The sequence below is a fragment of the Colobus angolensis genome, unplaced genomic scaffold (genome assembly GCF_000951035.1).
Source record: "Colobus angolensis palliatus isolate OR3802 unplaced genomic scaffold, Cang.pa_1.0 Scaffold119, whole genome shotgun sequence".
Classification (NCBI taxonomy): Eukaryota; Metazoa; Chordata; class Mammalia; order Primates; family Cercopithecidae; genus Colobus; species Colobus angolensis.
In genome coordinates this window covers 4321557-4339493 of record NW_012113030.1, presented here as the reverse complement: position 1 = coordinate 4339493, position 17937 = coordinate 4321557, and the positions used below count along the sequence as shown (strand labels likewise).

The window sequence follows — 17937 nt, the reverse complement described above, 5'->3', positions numbered from 1 at the left end:
ACTCCAGCCTGGGCGACAGAGGGAGATTCCATCTCAAAACAAACAAATAAATAAAAAATAAATAAATACTGTAGCACCATATCTCATATATAAGTATAGTCATACGTCACTTAATGAAGGGGGATATATTCGGAGAAATGTGTTGTTAGGTGATTTTTGTCCCTGGATTAACATCACAGAGTGTACTTACACAAACCTAGATGGTATAGTCTACTGTACACCTAGACTATATTGCATAGCCAATTGCGCCTAGGCTACAAACCTATACAGCACATTACTGTACTGAATACTGTAGGCAACTGTAACATAATGGTAAACATTTGTGCATCCAAAAAAACCATATATTTATTTTTTAAGGTAGGGTGTCACTCTGTCACTCAGGCTAGAGTGCAGTGGCACAATCATAGCTCACTGCAGCCTCAACCTCCCTGGCCTTAGGTGATTCTCCTGCCTCAGCCTCCCTAGTAGTTGGGATTACAGGCATGAGCCACTGTGCCTGGCCACATCTAAACATATTTAAACACTGGAAAGGAGCCGGGTTCAGTGGCTCATGCTTGTAATCCAAACAGTTTGGGAGGCCAAGATGGGAGGAACACTTGAGCCTAGGAGTTTGAGATCAGCCTGGGGAACATAGTGAGACCTCATCTCTATTTAAAAAACACAAAAGGCCATGCATGGTGGCTCATGCCTGTAATTCCCAGCATTTTGGGAGGCCGAGGAGGGAGGATCATTTGGACTAAGTTCAAGACCAGCCTGGGCAACATAGTGAGAGCTTGTCTCTAGTTTTAAAGAAAAAAAAGCTGGGCGTGGCTGTATGCACCTGCAGTACCAGCTACTCAGGAGATTGAGGCAGGAGGATTGCTTGAGCTGGGGAGATCAAGGTTGCAGTGAGCTATGATTGCAATACTGCACTCTGGGTAACACAGCGAGACCTTGTCTCAAACAAACAAACAAACAAACAAAAAAATAGTGCAGTAAAAATACAGTATTATAATCCTATGGGAGCACCACTGTATATGTGGCTCATAGTTGACCCAAAACATCTAATTTTTGCCTACATTATGAAAAGAAAAACATGCAATACTACCAATTCCGGAGTAAAGTCTCTTTCTCCAAACCAATTACTCAGATATTCCAAGACACTAGTTACTGTTGCCTAAAAAAAAGGAGGGGGTGGAGAAGAGTTGTATTAATAATAAAACACAAACTGAATATGAGTTTCATTAAGTTTCTTTAGAAAGCAACTCCGATGTTAAAAATGGCCTCATTCTTTAAATTTTCAAAGAAAGCTAATTCTTTTGACTCTAATTAGTTTGATTAGATGGCTTATCCCATGAGGCTTTTTTTTTGAGATGGAGTCTCACTCTGTTGCCCAGGCTGGAATGTAGTGGCGCAATCTTGGCTCACTGCAATCTCCGCCTCCTAGGTTCAAGCAATTCTCCTGCCTGAGCCTCTTGAGTAGCTAGGATTACATGCGTGCGCCACCACATCTGGCTAATTTTTGTATTTTTAGTAGAGACGGGGTTTCTCCATGTTGGTCAGACTGGTCTGGAACTCCCGGCCTCAGGTGATCTGCCCGCCTCGGCCTCCCAAAGTGCTGGGATTACAGGTGTGAGCCACCGCGCCTAGCTCCAGTGAGGCTTTTAAAACAAATATTTTCACACTTTCAAATATCAACTAACACCTTGGTTTAAATCCCAGGATTTAGTTTGTAACTATTAATAATTTAGTTTGTAACTACTTGAAAGACTTCACAAGGTTAAAAAAAAATGTATTTGTGGCCAGGCTCAGTGGCTTATGCCAGTAATCTCAGCACTTTGGGAGGCCGAGGCAGGTGGATCACTTGAGGTCAGTTTGAGACCAGCCTGGCCAACATGGTGAAACCCTATCTCTACTAAAAATACAACAATTAGCCGGGCGTGGTGGTGAGTGAATGTAGTCCCAGCTACTTGCGAGGCTGAGGCCAGGGAATCCCTTGAACCCGGGAGGCGGAGGTTGCAGTGAGACGAGGCTGTGCCACTGCACTCCAGCCTGGGTAACAGAGTGAGACTCTGTCTCAAAAAAAAAAAAAAAAGGCCTGGTACAATGGCACACCTGAGGTGAGGAGTTTGAGACCAGCCTGGCCAACATGGCAAAACCCCATCTCTATTAAAAATACAAAAATTAGCCAGGCATGGTGGCAGGCGTCTGTAATCCCAGCTACTTGGGAGGCTGAAACAGGAGAACTGCTTGAACCCAGGAGGTGGAGGTTGCAGTGAGCTGAGATCCCACCACTTCACTCCAGCCTGGGCAAAAGAGCGAAACTCTGTCTCAAAAAAAAAAAAAAAAAAAAAGATGTATTTATAAAAATACCATCCGTTGGCCAGGCGTAGTGGCTCACGCCTGTAATACCAGCACTTTTGGAGGCCGAGGCAGGTGCATCACGAGGTCAGGAAATCGAGACCATCCTGGCCAACATGGTAAAACCCTGTCTCTACTAAAATTCAAAAAATAGCTGGGCGTGATGGTATGCGCCTATAGTCCTAGCTACTAGGGAGGTTGAGGCAGGGGAATTGCCTGAACCCGGGAGGTGGAGGTTGCAGTGAGCCGAGATCGTGCCACTGCACTCCAGTCTGGTGACAGAGAGAGATTCCGTCTCAAAAAAAAACAAACAAAAAAACAAAAAAAACCCCCACTAGTTTATTTCCAAATCCAAATTAAATCAAAGTACACATCTGAAGAAAAAATTAGCTGGAGAAAGATGTTTTTAAACTATACAGATGGATTTATCAAACTCTTGAAAATATTCTCTGGTTTATTCAAATACAGTTGATGGTTACAACAAAAATGACACTGATGGAATTTAGTATGACTGCTACAATATCTTAACGCAAATGATTAAGTAAAACTGTCAACCTGTGTATTATTTCCAATAGAATATAGCCCACCAAAAAATTGTTGGCTGGGCCCACTGGTTCACACCTGTATTCCCAGCACTTTGGGAGGCTGAAGTGTGAGGATAGCTTGAGCTCAGGAGTTCCAGACCAGCCTGGGCAACACAGTGAGACCTGTCTCTACCAAAAATAAACAAACAAAATTAGCCGCAGCTACCAGGAGGCTGAGGTGGGAGGACTGCCTGACCCCCAGAGTACAAGACTGCAGTGAGCCAAGATCATACCACCGTACTCCAGCATGGGCAAAAGAATGAGACCCTGCCAAAAAAAAAAAAAAAGGCTTCCAAAAGTACCCAATGCTATGTGAAGATAAAAATAAATTTTTATTTGCTTTTAAAATGAGTAATAGAGTCATTACTCCTAAAAAACTGAAGAACCAAACTCCATAATTCTCCCCTTTTGGTCCAAGAAATTATGTATTTCAATCTTTCTTTTTTTTTTTTTTTTTTTTTGAGAGTCTCATCCTGTTGCCCAGGCTGGAATGCAATGGCGCGATCTTGGCTCACTGCAACCTCCATCTCCCCGGTTCAAGAGATTCTCCTGCCTCAGCCTCCTGAGTAGCTAGGATTACAGTTGTGCACCTCCACGCCCAGCTAATTTTTGTATTTTTAGTAGAGACAGGGTTTCACTATGTGGGCCAGTCTGGTCTCGAACTCCTGACCTCGTGATCTACCCACCTCAGCCCCACAAAGTGCTGGGATTACAGGAGTGAGCCACTGGGCCCAGCCCATATTTCAATCTTAATAGAATGTACAGGACATCTAGAACTAGAAATAGCAATCTAACCTTAGTACAGATGCCCCTGAACTTGCAAGGGGGTTATGTGCTGATAAACACATTGTAAAGTTGAAAATTCCTAAATTGGCTGGGCATGGTGGCTCATGCCTGTAATCCCAGGGCTTTGGGAGGCCAAGGTGGGCGGATCACTTGAGGCCAGGAGTTCAAGACCAGCGTGGCCAACATGGCAAAACTCTGTCTCTACTAAAAATACAAAAATTAGCCAGACATGGTGGGGGAAAAAAAAAAATCCTAAACTGAACCATTGTAAGTTAGGGACCTTGTATTTAATTCAAATCCCAGAATCTAAGACTTAGAACTGAAGTCTACAGAAATTAATACTCTAGCACCATGATTAAGACAGAGCATGAGCTCTGGAGTTAGATCTACCTGGCACTGAATCCCAGTACTGCCATTTACTTGCTGAAAAACCACCTGCAAGTTACTTAACCTCAAATGCAGTTTCCTCATCTATAAAAAGTAGATATCAACAACTCCCCATAGAGGGTTGTAGTAAGGATTAAGTAAGAACCATTACAGAGCTTAGGACAAAGTCTTCCATACTATAAGAATTCAGTAAATGTATTAATAATTCAAATACTTTCACACACAATGCAAACGAAATAATGCATATATCTTTATTATTAATTTTACCTGATTCATTCTGCTAACAATACTAAGCAAGGGAGGAAAACCAATCTGAAAGAAAAAATGAGACTGAAATTTACTAAATGGTATTATAAGGAAAAGCTTCTTTTTTTTTTTTTCCCAAACTGGTGAATTTCTTGCCACACTGTTGTTTAGAAACAAAGAACAAATAAAAGAAAATTCTTTCGTTGTCCATTACAGTAAGATATTCCGGAAACTACTATGTTGGTAATGTGGAAGAAAATAACGTCTTAAAATTTGAATATGTAATTTTTTTTTTAAAATGAGGTCTCACTCTGTCACCCAGACTGGAGTGTGGTGGCACGATCTTGGCTCACTGCAACCTCCGCTTCCTGGGCTCAAGTGATGCTCCCACCTCAGCCTCACTAATAGCTAGGGCCACAGGTGCATGTCACCATGCCCACCTAATTTTTTTGTATTTTTGGTAGAGACGAGGTTTTGCCATGTTGCCCAGGTTTGTCTGGAACTCCTGAGCTCAAGTGATCTACCTGCCAGGGCCTCCCAAAGTGCTGTGATTACAGGCATGAGCCACCTCACCTGGCCTGAATATGTAAATTTTTAAATAAAGTATGATTTAGTAACTAAAATGTTAAAGACTAAAATTTTGTTAAATGATAGTACTTGAAAAAACTAACTTATTAAGTATATTCAATAAAACTGTAACATATTGATGACATTAATATGTGGTACACACCATTTCAAAATCTTCAGCTAAAGCTAACATTTTCAAGAATTAAGGACATTTGAATTAGAATGACATTTTTTAAACCTAATTTGATTCAATTTTTAAAAGTCTACTTTAGAGTCTGAGGCTGTGATTCCTAATTATTAAAATACCACTGATTTGTGAGAAACTTAAGAGGATATACATTAAATGCTTACTTTCTTAAGGGTTTTTTTTAACATAGTGTATTTTATTTGTATGTATTCTCTGAAAATAAGCTAAATAAGTAAGTTTTATTTCCTTATTAAATTAAAAACCATTTTTGGCCTGCCATGGTGGCTCATGCCTGTAATCCCAGCAGGAGGATTACCTAAGCCCAGGAGTTCCAGGTCAACCTGGCAACATGGCGAAAACTTCTCTCTACAAAAATTTTTTAAAAAAAATTAAAAATTTTTCTCTTAAAAAATTAAAAAATTTATTGCTACGAAAAATTTAAAAATTAGCTGGGTGTGGTGGTGGGTGCATGCTGCCCCTGCTACGTGGAAGGCTGACGTGGGACGATTGCTTGAGCCCAGGAGGTTGAAGCTATAATGAGTCATGACTGCACTACTGCATTCCAGCCTGGATAACAGAAGACCCTGTCTCAGAAAAAAAAAAAAAAAATATATATATATATATATATATATAAAACTATTTTTGAAATGTAGCATATATTAAGGATACCATCCAAAAGATCAATTGGTTACATAGAAAGTGTATCAAATTAACTTCCCTAAGATTTGAGTCTATTTACACTACTGTACCACGTCTAAGAGTGCTTGTTTTCCCAGCTCTTGTCAATATGGTGTATCAAACTTTCATTGCCAATATGTTACCTGAAAAATAGCACCTTGGCATAGTTATGTTATACTTCTATTACAAGTGATTTTTGGCATCTTGTCATATAAGAATAATTTTATTTCCTTTCTGTGAGGTATCTATATCCTTTGGCTGTTTTTTCTTGGGCAGGGGAGGGGTGATTCTTGGTCTTTTTATTGATTCTTGGGGCTCTTTACATTTTTGGGAAAAATTAGTTTTAAATGGGAAAAACACAATGTGGCACCATATAGCAAATAATAAATACCTGTTGAACCAAAGAGAACGACATGTTATAGGGAGTAAGCGCTAATGCAGAGGCATACACTGGATTTTAAAGGAACACCTGCAAACTTGGGGGCAGGTAAATCCTGAAGGACAAGGAGTTGGCTACGTAACTTATGACTACAGCCACATGAATTTTAAAGATATCCTTAAAATTTCATTTTCAGAATATATGATTTACTTTTTTACAGGCCCATGAAATACTATGTGATTATGCATTTTAAAGCACCTAATTGTGTCAGTTTCCATTTTTTCCCTGGCTACTCAAAACACTGTTTGCCTGATGCCTCGTCATTTTAAAACACCCTGAATCTTATCCAACTCATAAAATGATTACCAAGTCAAACATAAGGGATATGAAGCCAACCTAAAAAAAGTCACAGTAAATTGTTTCAGAAACTAAGCTGCTTTGTTAGGTTGAAGAGCTAATAAACTAAATCTGGGTTACCAAACATTTTCTATCAAGAGTTAGACAGCAAATATTTTAGGCTTTGCAGGCCACATAAAGTCTCAGCCACATATTGTTTCTTTTTTACAAATCTTTAAAAACCTAAAAACAATCCTTAGCTCATGGATATAAAAAAGGCCATGAACTGGATTTGGCCCAGGGTAGAGTCTGCTGACCCCTTATATTAAGTGATGCACCAAAATTAAAACGCTTTTTGTTCTGTTTATCCACACAGCCCTTACTTGTACATAATCTATTCCAGGACTTTCATTTGTGGCTGGTCCAACAGCCCCGTCAGCACATAACTTTTCACCCAGACAAAATTTCTTCCAGCCTTCTTCATCTTCAGACTTTGGCTAAAAGAAAAAAAAAACTGATTTATTCCTGTGTATTAATTTTTACACTGAACAGTAAAAAAAAAAAGAAGTTAAGGCCTTCCATATTCCCATTACCTCAACCCAAAGATAGGGTGCCAGTTATGGGGAGAATCTCTGTCCCCAAAATTTGTATGTTAAAACCCTAAACTCCAGTACCTCAGAATGTGACTGTATTTGGAGATAGGGCCTTTAAAGAAGTGATTAATTTAAATTGAGGCCATTAGGGTGAGCCCTAATCCAATCTTACTAGTGTCCTTGTAAGAGGAAATTTGGAACTCACAAAGAGACACCAGGGACTCCCACACATAGAGGAAAGACCATGTGAGAAAACATGGAGAAAGTAGCCCTATGCAAGCCAAGGAGAAAAGCCTCAGAAGAGACCAACCTGAGGCCAGGTGTGGTGGTTCATGCCTGTAATCCCAGCACTTTGGGAGGCTGAGGCAGGTGGATCACATGAAGTTAGGAGTTCAAGACCAGCCTGGCCAACATGGCGAAACCCCACCTCTACTAAAAATACACACAAAAAATTAGCCGGATGTGGTGGCACACACCTGTAATCCCAGCTACCCAGAGGCTGAGGCAGGGGAATCGTTTGAACCCGAGAGGCGGAGGCTGCAGTGAGCCGAGATTGCGTCATTGCACTCTAGCCTGGGCAACAAGAGCGAAACTCTGCCTCAAAAAAAAAAAAAAAAAGAGAGACCAACCTTGTTGCCACCTTGTTCTTGGACTTTCAGCCTTCAAGACTGTGAGAAAATAAATACATTTCTGTTGTTTAAACCACCTAGTCTGTTATGGCAGCCCTGACAAACATAGTGCCTAAGTGGCTACAAAATATGTGGGACATGTTGTTTTTTCTTATTATTACATTTTTTGAGACAGGGTCTTGCTCTGTCGCCCAAGTTGGAGTGCAGAAGCCTGAATCTCCTGGGCTCAAACAATTCTGCCACCTCAGCCTCTTGAGTAGCTGGGACTACAGGCACGCGCCACCATGCCTGATAATTTTTAATTTTTTTTTGTAGAGATAGTTGTCTCACTATGTTGCCCAGGCTGGTCTCAAACTCCTGGCCTCAAGCAATTCTTCTGCTTTGGCTTCCCAAAGTGCTGGGATTACAAGTGTGAGCAACAGTGCCCAGCCAAGATATGTTTAGTTTGGACAAGACTTTAATGGACACTGACAGACAAGGTTGTGTCCAAAAGAGGATGAAAAAGACAGAAATAAGTATGGAGGAAAAATGCACCAAGAATGCTTAATAGAATGAAGGATGTTTATCCCATGTAAAGAGATATGATTACATATTTCACATATCTGAAGGGCTGTCCAATCAAAGAAGAAACAGATCTACTCATGCTGCCAGACAGAAAATTCAGGACTAGTTGGGAGAAGCATTCAGCTCAATATAACCTTCTTAACAAAACAACTTTTATTTGTACATATCACCTTGCACATTACTCTGCATAGGTGCATTTTCCCCCCCTAGGGATAAGTAGCTTTCATTAAATCCTTAGGATGAATCACCTGAGGTCAGGAGTTCGAGACTAGCCTGGCAATCTGGTGAAACCCCATCTCTCCTAAAAATAGAAAAATTAGCTGGGTGTAGTGGCCGGTGCCTGTAATCCCAGCTACTTGGGAGGCTGAGGCAGGAGAATTGCTTGAACTCAAGAGGCAGAGGTTGCAGTGAGCCAAGATTGTGCCATTGCACTCCAGACTGGGCAATGAGAGCAAAACTCCATCTCAAAAAAATAAATAAAATAAAAAATAAAATAAAATAAAACCTCATGATGAACATGAGACCACTACAAAGTTAAACCCTATTGTCTTGGAATAAGTGTATTTACCTTTTCCTATCACTCCATCAGGTCAGAAACTGTTTCTGTTTCAGTTAGTACTAAATATCCTGATTATTAAATATAGTATATGCTTAATTATATCAATTAATAAACAAATGTTTATGTTTTCACACAGTTGCCATCAGAGTGTACTTTATTTTTTAAATAATTTAAATAGAGATAGGGTTTTGCCATGTTGCCCAGGCTGGTCTTGAACTCCTGAGCTCAGGTGATCTGCCTGCCTCAGCCTCCCAAAGTGCTGGGATTACAGGCATGAGCCACTGTGCCTGGCTCAGAGTGTACTTTAATATTCCACTGTTCTGACGGACCATAGTTTATTGAAGCAATTATGTTAGGTCATTTCCATTTTTGACAAAATTTTATTAAGTCATAAAGTTACTGATGTAGTTTCTTTTTTAGATAGTGGGCATGTACCCAAAAGCCCTTCCACTAAGTAAGAAAAAAATATATTTACCTACCTAGCCCTGTCCCAACTACATACAGACATCCTTGGTACTAGGAAGGCATCATTGCCTAGTCAAAGGCACACAGGCTTTAGAGACAGACCAACTTGGGTTTGAACCCTAAGCATACCTTTTGTGTGTTTATGTGCCCAGGCTTCTTTGACAGAAGAACTAGCTATACCTTTTACGAGTTAAATGACCTTTGGCAAGTGATAAGTTACTTCCCTTCACACTTTTGCTGGAGCAGAGCTTCCAAATGGTATGCAGAAGCATACAGAGATGCCATATACTGAATCTCTCAGCTCTCGGCTGGTTTCAGGAAGAATATGCAAGCAGTCATTTATTCTAATGTGTCACCATGTAAAGGATATCAGGAAGCACTGCCTAAAGGAAGCTTCTAAAATCTAAAATCTATGAACTACCTGAAACTAAAATTTTGTGCACAGGTGCATTTTTTTTCCCTCTGAACATAAATAGCTTTCATTAGATTCTATGAAGGAATATGAAATCCCCTAAAAGGTTAAAAACTACTGTCCTGAGACAATGTATCATCTTTCCAACTTCTTTTTTCATTTGGTAGTCCTGATATATCTACTAAAGAGCTTAAAATTATATCTAAACTGATAAAATGAAGGACATATGCATGACAATATACATGACAGGTTTCACTTATGTGTCACTGGAATTGTGATGCAGACTCATCACATTAAACAGAAGCAGAATCCATTCATTCACAAGTTCTGTAAACATGTGAGTTTACTGCATGCCACCTTCACCTCATCAGGAAAATAAGCCTTTATTCAATTTTTTTGTAAATATTGAAAATGTATTTATTTCCTAGAAAGTAAATGTCTAGAAGAACCCTTAAAAACGTGTGGAAGCTTAACAGTCACCTATCCAAAGTCCCCCAAGATATTATGAATTAAAATTGACATGAAAGCCTGGGTACAGTAGCTCATGCCTGTAATCCAGCCCTCGGGGAGGCTAGGGCAGGAGGATCACTTGAGCTCAGGAGTAAGAGACCAGCCTGGGTAACACAGGGAGAGTTTGTCTCTATAAAAAATTTAAAAAATCAGCTGGGCATGGTGGTATGTGCCTTAAGTTCAAGCTACTTGGCAGGCTGACGTGGCAGGATCACTTGAGCCCAGGAGGTCTAGGCTGCAGTGAGTCATGATTGTGCAACTGCACTCCAGCCTGGGAGACAGAGCAAGACCCTGTCTCAAAAAAAAAAAAAAAAAATTGTCATGAAAATCATACTTTCCAGGCTACTAACGTAATGGAATTGTTACTATTAATGGTATATTGAAGAGAATGAAAATAACTGACCAGGCAAATGAATCTTTAAAGACTGGAAGTAAATATAGACTCTTTCAATCAGGTATACATTGTACAACTTAAAACTGAGAAACTTACATACCATAGTCACATTACTATCCAACTGTTGTGATTTCCAGTGACTTCTATGTTTGTTCACATTCTAAAGGAAGAAAAGATGTTAGATAGTACTATTCAAAAAATGGATAACTGAAATCAGTTTCTGCACAAAACTGTAACCATCTAAAACTTGGAAAATGGGAAAGGTGGGAGGGGTGAGATATAAAAAACCACATATTAGGTACAGAGTACACTGCTTGGGTGACGAGTGCACCAAAATCTCAGAAATCACCACTAAAGAACTTATCCATGAAACCAAAAACTACCTGTTCCCCAAAACTACTGAAATAAATAAATAAATAAATAAATAAAAATAAACAAAACTTAGAAAATATTTCAAACTGTATTACGTCTAATGATTATAATAATAATTTGGTAATTAATTCATGAATATTCTGTATACTTTAGGATCATAAATTTTATTTTTCCAGCTACAGTCTAAGAACAGAAATAAATCCAACAGGGGCTTAATCAGATTAAATATGACACTCACCTGTCGAACAGTTGAAAACTGTGCCACTTGTTGCTGTTGCCATTGAAGTGTTGGGGAATAACCTTCAGGGGCGGGTTGGCATCCTGAAAGCTAAAGATCAAGTTCACAAATATTAGGATCAACAGTAGTGTCAAAACTAGAATCTCATGCCTCTGCAAAGCAAAGTAAAACCAAGATAAAGTATATAATAAGGATTATACAAAGGCCGGGTATGGTGGCTCACGCCTGTAATCCCAGCACTTTGGGAGGCCAAGACGGGCAGATCACAAGGTCAGGAGATTGAGACCATCCTGGTTAACATCATGAAACCCTGTCTCTACTGAAAATACAAAAAAATTAGCCGGGCATAGTGGTGGGCACCTATAGTCCCAGCTACTCAGGAGAATGGCGTGAACCCAGGAGGCGGAGCTTGCAGTGAGCCGAGATCCCACCACCGCACTCTAGCCTGGGCGACTGAGCGAGACTCCGTTTCAAAAAAAAAGATTATACAAGAAAATAAAATACTTTTTGCAGATGTAAAAAAGTAGGCATTTCACTTTACTATTTATATTCCAGTTAAAAACATTAGGGAAAGAGTCTTAAGTCACCTTAATCAGAGAAATCTGGAAAGGTTTATAGTTGGAGTGTCTATAAAATCTAAATGACAGGAGCCTGGAGGATATGATCTAGTCCTACCTGCCTTTCTAGAATAGCAAAACAGAAACAAAAAGAGAGATATACCCCAAATAAAGAATTCTGGTATGAAGTACAGTTAGATAGAAGGAATGAGTTCTCACGTTCAATAGCACAGTAGAGTGACTACAGTTAACAATAATTTATTGTATATTTCAAAACAGCTAGAAGATTTGAATATTCCCAAAACAAAGAAATGATAAATGAGGTGATATCCTAATTACTTTGATTATTATACATTGTATGCATGTTTCAAAATATCACATGTACTCCATAAATATGTACAATGATTATTATTTTGCCTGCATGATAAAGCATGAAATTATGTATGATTATTATATATCAATAAAATAAAAAATAAGAACTTTGGTATGGGCAAAATGTACTTAAAGACTAAAGACGCTTAACTTTAAATTGCCTACTTCTGTTTTCTTTTTTTTTTTTTTTTTGAGACGGAGTTTCACTCTTGTTGCCCAGGCTGGAGCGCAATGGCGCCATCTTGGCTCACCACAATCTCTGTCTCCTGGGTTCAAGCAATTCTCCTGCCTCAGCCTCATGAGTAGCTGGGATTACAGGCGTGTGCCACCACACCTGGCTAATTTTGTATTTTTAGTAGAGACGGGGTTTCTCCATGTTGGTCAGGCTGGGCTTGAACTCCCAACCTCAGGTGATCTGCCTGCCTCGGCCTCCCAAAGTGCTGGGGTTACAGGCGTGAGCCACTGCACCATACTTCTGTTTTCTAAAACAGCACATACAGCCTGAGCAACATATCAAGACCCCGTCTCTACAAAAAATACCATTAGCTGGGCACAGTGGCACATGCCTGTCATCTCAGCTACTGGGGAGACTGAGGTGGGAGGACGGCTTGAGCCCAGGAGCTTGAGGCTGCAGTGAGCTATGATTATGGCACTGTACTCTGGCCTGTGCAACAAAGCGAGACCCTGTCTCAATCAATCAATCAATCAATCCATCAAATTAGGTATATTAAGACATTCTGTTCCATTAGATGTCCATCAACTAAAAAATCCTGAAGAGGAATTATAGGAAAAATGATAGTGGCTGAATTAAAATTTCCTGATTACAAATATCAGTTAGAGAAACTACTTTGAACGTGAAAAGGAAATTACTATCAACTATTTAAAATGCCACTCTCCCAGGCACCTGTAGTCCCAGCTACTTGGGAGGCTGAGGCAGGAGAATCGCTTGAACCCAGGAGGCAGAGGTTGCAGTGAGCCGAGATTGCACCACTGCACTCCAGCCTGGGTGACAGAGCGAGACTCAGAGACTCCGTCTCAAAGAAAAAATAAATACAAAAAATAAAATGCCACTCTCCTTTGAGCTTAGGTTAAATAGCACCTCCTTAGAGAGACTTTGCTAGCCAGGCGTAGTGGCTCACACCTGTAATCCCAGCAATTTAGGAGGCAGAGGCAGGCAGATCACTTCAGGTCAGGAGTTCGAGACCAGCCTGGCCAACATGGTAAAACCACGTCTCTACCAAAAATACAAAAATTAGCCGGGTGTGGTGGCACACACCTGTAATCCCAGCTACTTAGGAGGCTGAGGCAGGAGAAGCTCTTGAACCTGGGAGGCGGAGGTTGTGATGAACCAAGATTGTGCCACTGTACTCCAGCCTGGGCGAAAAATCAAGACTTAAAAAAAAAAAAGGGGAAAAAGAGAGTCCTTTTATGATTCCTCTATCTACAGTAGTTCTGTCATGTATTGACTATTATATATGCTTATTTTCTTCATAGCAATAATCACAATATGTAATTATTTGTTTGCTTGTTTACTCTCTGTCTTCCTCAGGAGAGTATGTAAACTCTACAAGGGTAAGAACCTTTTTTGTCTTATCCTCTGTTGTATTCCCAGGGCCCAGCACAACCTAGTTGCTTAATTAAAGATGTGCTGGATAAATAAATAAATGAAAATGTCCAGAGTGTGCACATAGCTATAAAAGTAAGGCTGGGTATGGTGGCCCACACCTGTAATCCCAGCAGTTTGGGAGGCAGAGGTGGGCGAATCATGAGGTCACGAGTTCGAGACTAGACTGACCAACATGGTGAAACCCCGTCTCTACTAAAAGTGCAAAAATTAGCCAGGTGTGGTGGTGGGCGCCTGTAATCCCAGTTACTCAGGAGGCTGAGGCAGGGTAATCGCTTGAAACTGGAAGGCAGAGGTTGCAGTGAGCCGAGATCGCACCACTGCACTGCAGCCTGGGCAACAAGAGTGAAACTCTGTCTCAAAAAAAAAAAAAAAAAAAGTGTAAGACATCTGAGTTTCTATTAAAAAATTTAGTCAAATTCAGATTAAATTAGATTAGATTAAACTAAGATTAAACACCGATCCAATAACTGGAAAAAGTTTCCTTAAAAATAAAGGGGTCAGGCAAGGTGGCTCATGCCTGTGATCCCAACGCTTTGGGTGGCAGAGGCGGGAGGATCGCTTGAGGCCAGGAGTTCCAAACCTGCTGGCAACAGAGACTCACTCTCTAAAAAAAAAAAAAAAAAAAAAGCAAAAAAAAAAAAAAAGCAAAAAAAAAAAAACAAAAAAAAGCGTAAGTAACCCATTTAAAGACTCCTTGGAAAGGACTGGATAATGTCCCTGAAGTAAGATGGGCAAGCCTCCACAAAGGCTAGAGTTACAGAAAGCCTCTTTAGAGGCAGTAAATGCCAATTGTGTTTCTAGAGGAAAAAGTACAAGCGAATGTCTAACTTTACAGCAAGTAGTCAAATCTTACGTCATAACTGATACTGTCGGATACTATAGGGAGCGTTAGTCTTTTAATTGGGGGATTGGGGGGTAATCTCCAGACGGTTAATAAAACTCACAGAAATATTCACACTTTGCTTCCTTTTCAACTTCTTTGGGTCAATTTGAGCTACCACAACATCTGGACATTGAGCTGCTTCGATCCTACAAATAAGTAATAAACGCGAGAAATTACATTTCTATTGTGTTTTGCTCAGGTGTAGTAAAACGAGCGACCCATTTCCACAGTTCATTGTGAAATTAGAAAAATAATTCAGACTTCCAATTGAGGTACTAAGCAATGTATTTCTGAAATTATCTGGATTTAAAACAAATCTAAGAGCACACATCTTGATACGTGCAATCACGTTCAACAGAAACTCGCCCACGTTAGGATGTAATCCAGAATTCTGAATAGACCCGAATTCGCAAGAGACTGGAACGGGAATAGAGCACCGGGGGCTGTACCCAGGGGCAGTGCGGAAGACCAGCCCACCCGCCCAGGGCCAAATCACTCACTGGACCCGCCTCAGGTATTCCTGAGGCGTCCTCGGGGGTACCGAGGGATCGAAACCTTCCGTCAAGTCGCAGGGCTCCACCGGCAATAGCCGAGGCATCAACTCTTCCACTGCGGACTCCGCTGGTACCCACGCCATGGTTTTCAAACCAGCCAGTTCCGCTCAGCGCTTGCGCCCATTCTAGGTCACAGCGCAGGCGCACAAGTAGACACCTTAGGCAGGAGCTGAGCAAGCGGCAGTTTAGGGAGCGTTAACTGCGCATGAACAAACTGCTGCTTGCCTCAAGGTTAAGGCTCCGGTGGTGTAATAAAGGATCTGAGAATTTAATTCCTAGCTGAATTGGTTCGAACGCGTTTCTGGGTCTTTTACTCTCTGTTTTGTTTTCTAACGCTGGGTAAAGGCCGAGGGTTAGCAACTTTTATGCATCTCTAGTAGTGAGGGATCCTTAGAAATGTTTTTTGAATTAATGAACAATATTACGGTAATTATCATTCATGGAGCTCTAAATTCTTAAACCCTTCATAAACACACACATTTTCTCATTTGATTCTTAGAACAATCTTGTGAAGTGGGTAGTAATATTCCGCTTTCTTAGGGCAAGGGACTGACCTTCCAAAGGGGAAGAACCAATTCCAACCTAGATTTATCCGATGCCAAATGAATGAAAAATTAATTTTCTACAGGAATTTCTAGTGCTTGACCACTTCAAAGATCACTGTATGTTTATTTGGAATGAATATTACTCCTAGAATAGCCAGCACTTTTTAATTTTCGTTTTAAAGAAAAATCTCTTCGTTTAAATACAAATAGTGAAAAAAATGAAATTAATGCTAACACCCAGAAATTAAAAATGTTAGGTCAGTCTTGTTAGGTAGATAGTATTATTATCTCCATTTCATAGGTGAGGAAACAAGGCAGGAATGTGCAAGAAACAAGTATAATATCTGATTATTTCTAAACAAATACAATTGAGTGAATACAATTGACTTTTATTTTCTAACATTTATGTTTATTTTAGAAGGTTTAAAAAATTTTTTTTATTTATAGCACTGCCTTTAGCTTGCAAGGAACTGATTTTAAACCAGGATGTAAATCTAAATTGAAGATAAAGTGAGGATAGTCCTTAGCTTATTTAAGTACTTAATGCTTAGGAGCTGCAACTAAACAGTTGGGACACTGGGAAAGATACTGCTTGGCTGCAGACTACAGTTATTTGGTTAACAAATTTTCACTGGTTTTGGGAAAAACAGACTTAAAAGAGAATAGGGAGAAATACTCCTGTCCTCCAACATTTTGGTGATAATCAAGGACAAATATGAAAAAGTAGTGACTTGAGGACTAAACTGATTTTTTATTTTTGCCCAAATTCCTATCTAAGGGGTCTGGGGAGTCATGCCCTACAAAGCATAAATTCTTATCAGATGGGTTTTATTTAACCCTATATATCATGATTTACTTTTCAACCTCACTTCAGCATAACATTATGAGACAAAGAAGAAGAAAAAAATATTTTACCCCAAAACATGTTTCTTTGCCCTATTTTGAAAAGGCCCTGCAAAGCTGTTCTTTGTGGGGGAAAATTTGCATCTGTAAAGAATCTTGGCCAGGCGCAGTGGCTCACGCTGTAATCCCACCACTTTGGGAGGCTGAGCTGGGCAGATCACCTGAGGTCAGGAGTTCGAGACCAGCCTGGCCAACATGGTGAAACCCCATCTTTAGTAAAAATACAAAATATTAGCTGGGCATGGTGGCAGGCGCCTGTAATCCCATCTACTTGGGAGGCTGAGGCAGAAGAATCGCTTGAATCCAGGAGGCGGAGGTGGCAGTGAGCCGACATTGTGCCATTGCACTCCAGCCTGGGCAACAAGAGTGAAAATCCATCTCAAAATAAATAAATAAATAAATTAATTAATTAATTAAAAAAAAATATTACCCAGCCTTGATCTCCCGGACTCAAGTGATCTACTCACCTTGGCCTACCAAAGTGCTGGGATTACAGGTGTGACCCACTGGGCCAGGCCACAAATACATATATTTTTATTTTTTACTGTAAATTATTAGCATTTTCTCTCAAATTTTTCTGGAGAAAAGGTTACCTTGCGAATTAACTAGCAGTGGAACCATGGTTAACATTGGAGTTTGTGCATAAGTATGTGTCAGAACTACGCAAGGATTAAGTAAGAAAGGAGACAATACGAGAATGGAACAAAGGTTGTCCTGGGAAATAAAATAAATTATTTTCCAAAAGAAGAGGTAATAATATAGCTTCATGCTACTTCAAATCTAATTTGATTTAAAAGAATTAGTAATGAGATTTTGAGCAGAGTTTTCAGAAATTGCACGAAGTGTTTGTTAATGCTTCAGTGAAATATGGAACACGTGAGATAAGCTATATTTGGCTGATGAAGTTATTCTGAAAAAATGCTTACTATTTGGAAAGGTGAACTTCTGAAACTACAATAACATTTCATCTATTCCCAGGAAGAAATATTCCTAAGGTACTGAACTACTTCTAGTGCCCTGTTTTTAGAGATTTATCGCCTGTTTTTAGTTTATGATGGAAAAATTCTTGTTTCAGTATTTCTCACACAATTGGTTAGCTGTAGAAGTTACATGAGGATTGTGAGAACAGAACATTCTGTTGTGTGTTTATTGATGATGTGGCTGTTTATTGATGATATGGAGGCATCTGTTAAGTCAACCTTACACAGCTGACTGCAGTTTATCTCTGTCTCTGTATTTTCTTTTCTTTTTTTTTTTTTTTTTGAGATGG

The 17937-nt window shown here is 39.9% G+C and overlaps 1 protein-coding gene across 2 annotated transcripts in view; it reads right to left on the bottom strand.

Annotated features, from left to right (window-relative positions):
* The window catches only part of GEMIN2 (gem (nuclear organelle) associated protein 2), a 26958-nt gene extending 11587 nt beyond the window's left edge, over nt 1-15371 (bottom strand). Inside the window, exons 1-7 of one of the 2 annotated variants that reach the window (XM_011926251.1) lie at nt 15166-15371; nt 14727-14811; nt 11227-11316; nt 10717-10776; nt 6874-6987; nt 4365-4409; nt 1088-1156 (exon numbers count right to left, since the gene is read on the bottom strand). In XM_011926251.1, coding sequence (XP_011781641.1) covers nt 1088-1156; nt 4365-4409; nt 6874-6987; nt 10717-10776; nt 11227-11316; nt 14727-14811; nt 15166-15302 — 600 coding nt within the window. In that variant the 5' untranslated portion in view covers nt 15303-15371. The remainder of the gene's footprint in view (nt 1-1087; nt 1157-4364; nt 4410-6873; nt 6988-10716; nt 10777-11226; nt 11317-14726; nt 14812-15165) is intronic. The other variant, XM_011926260.1, reaches the window with a different exon arrangement.
* Nucleotides 15372-17937: the final 2566 nt, after the last annotated feature.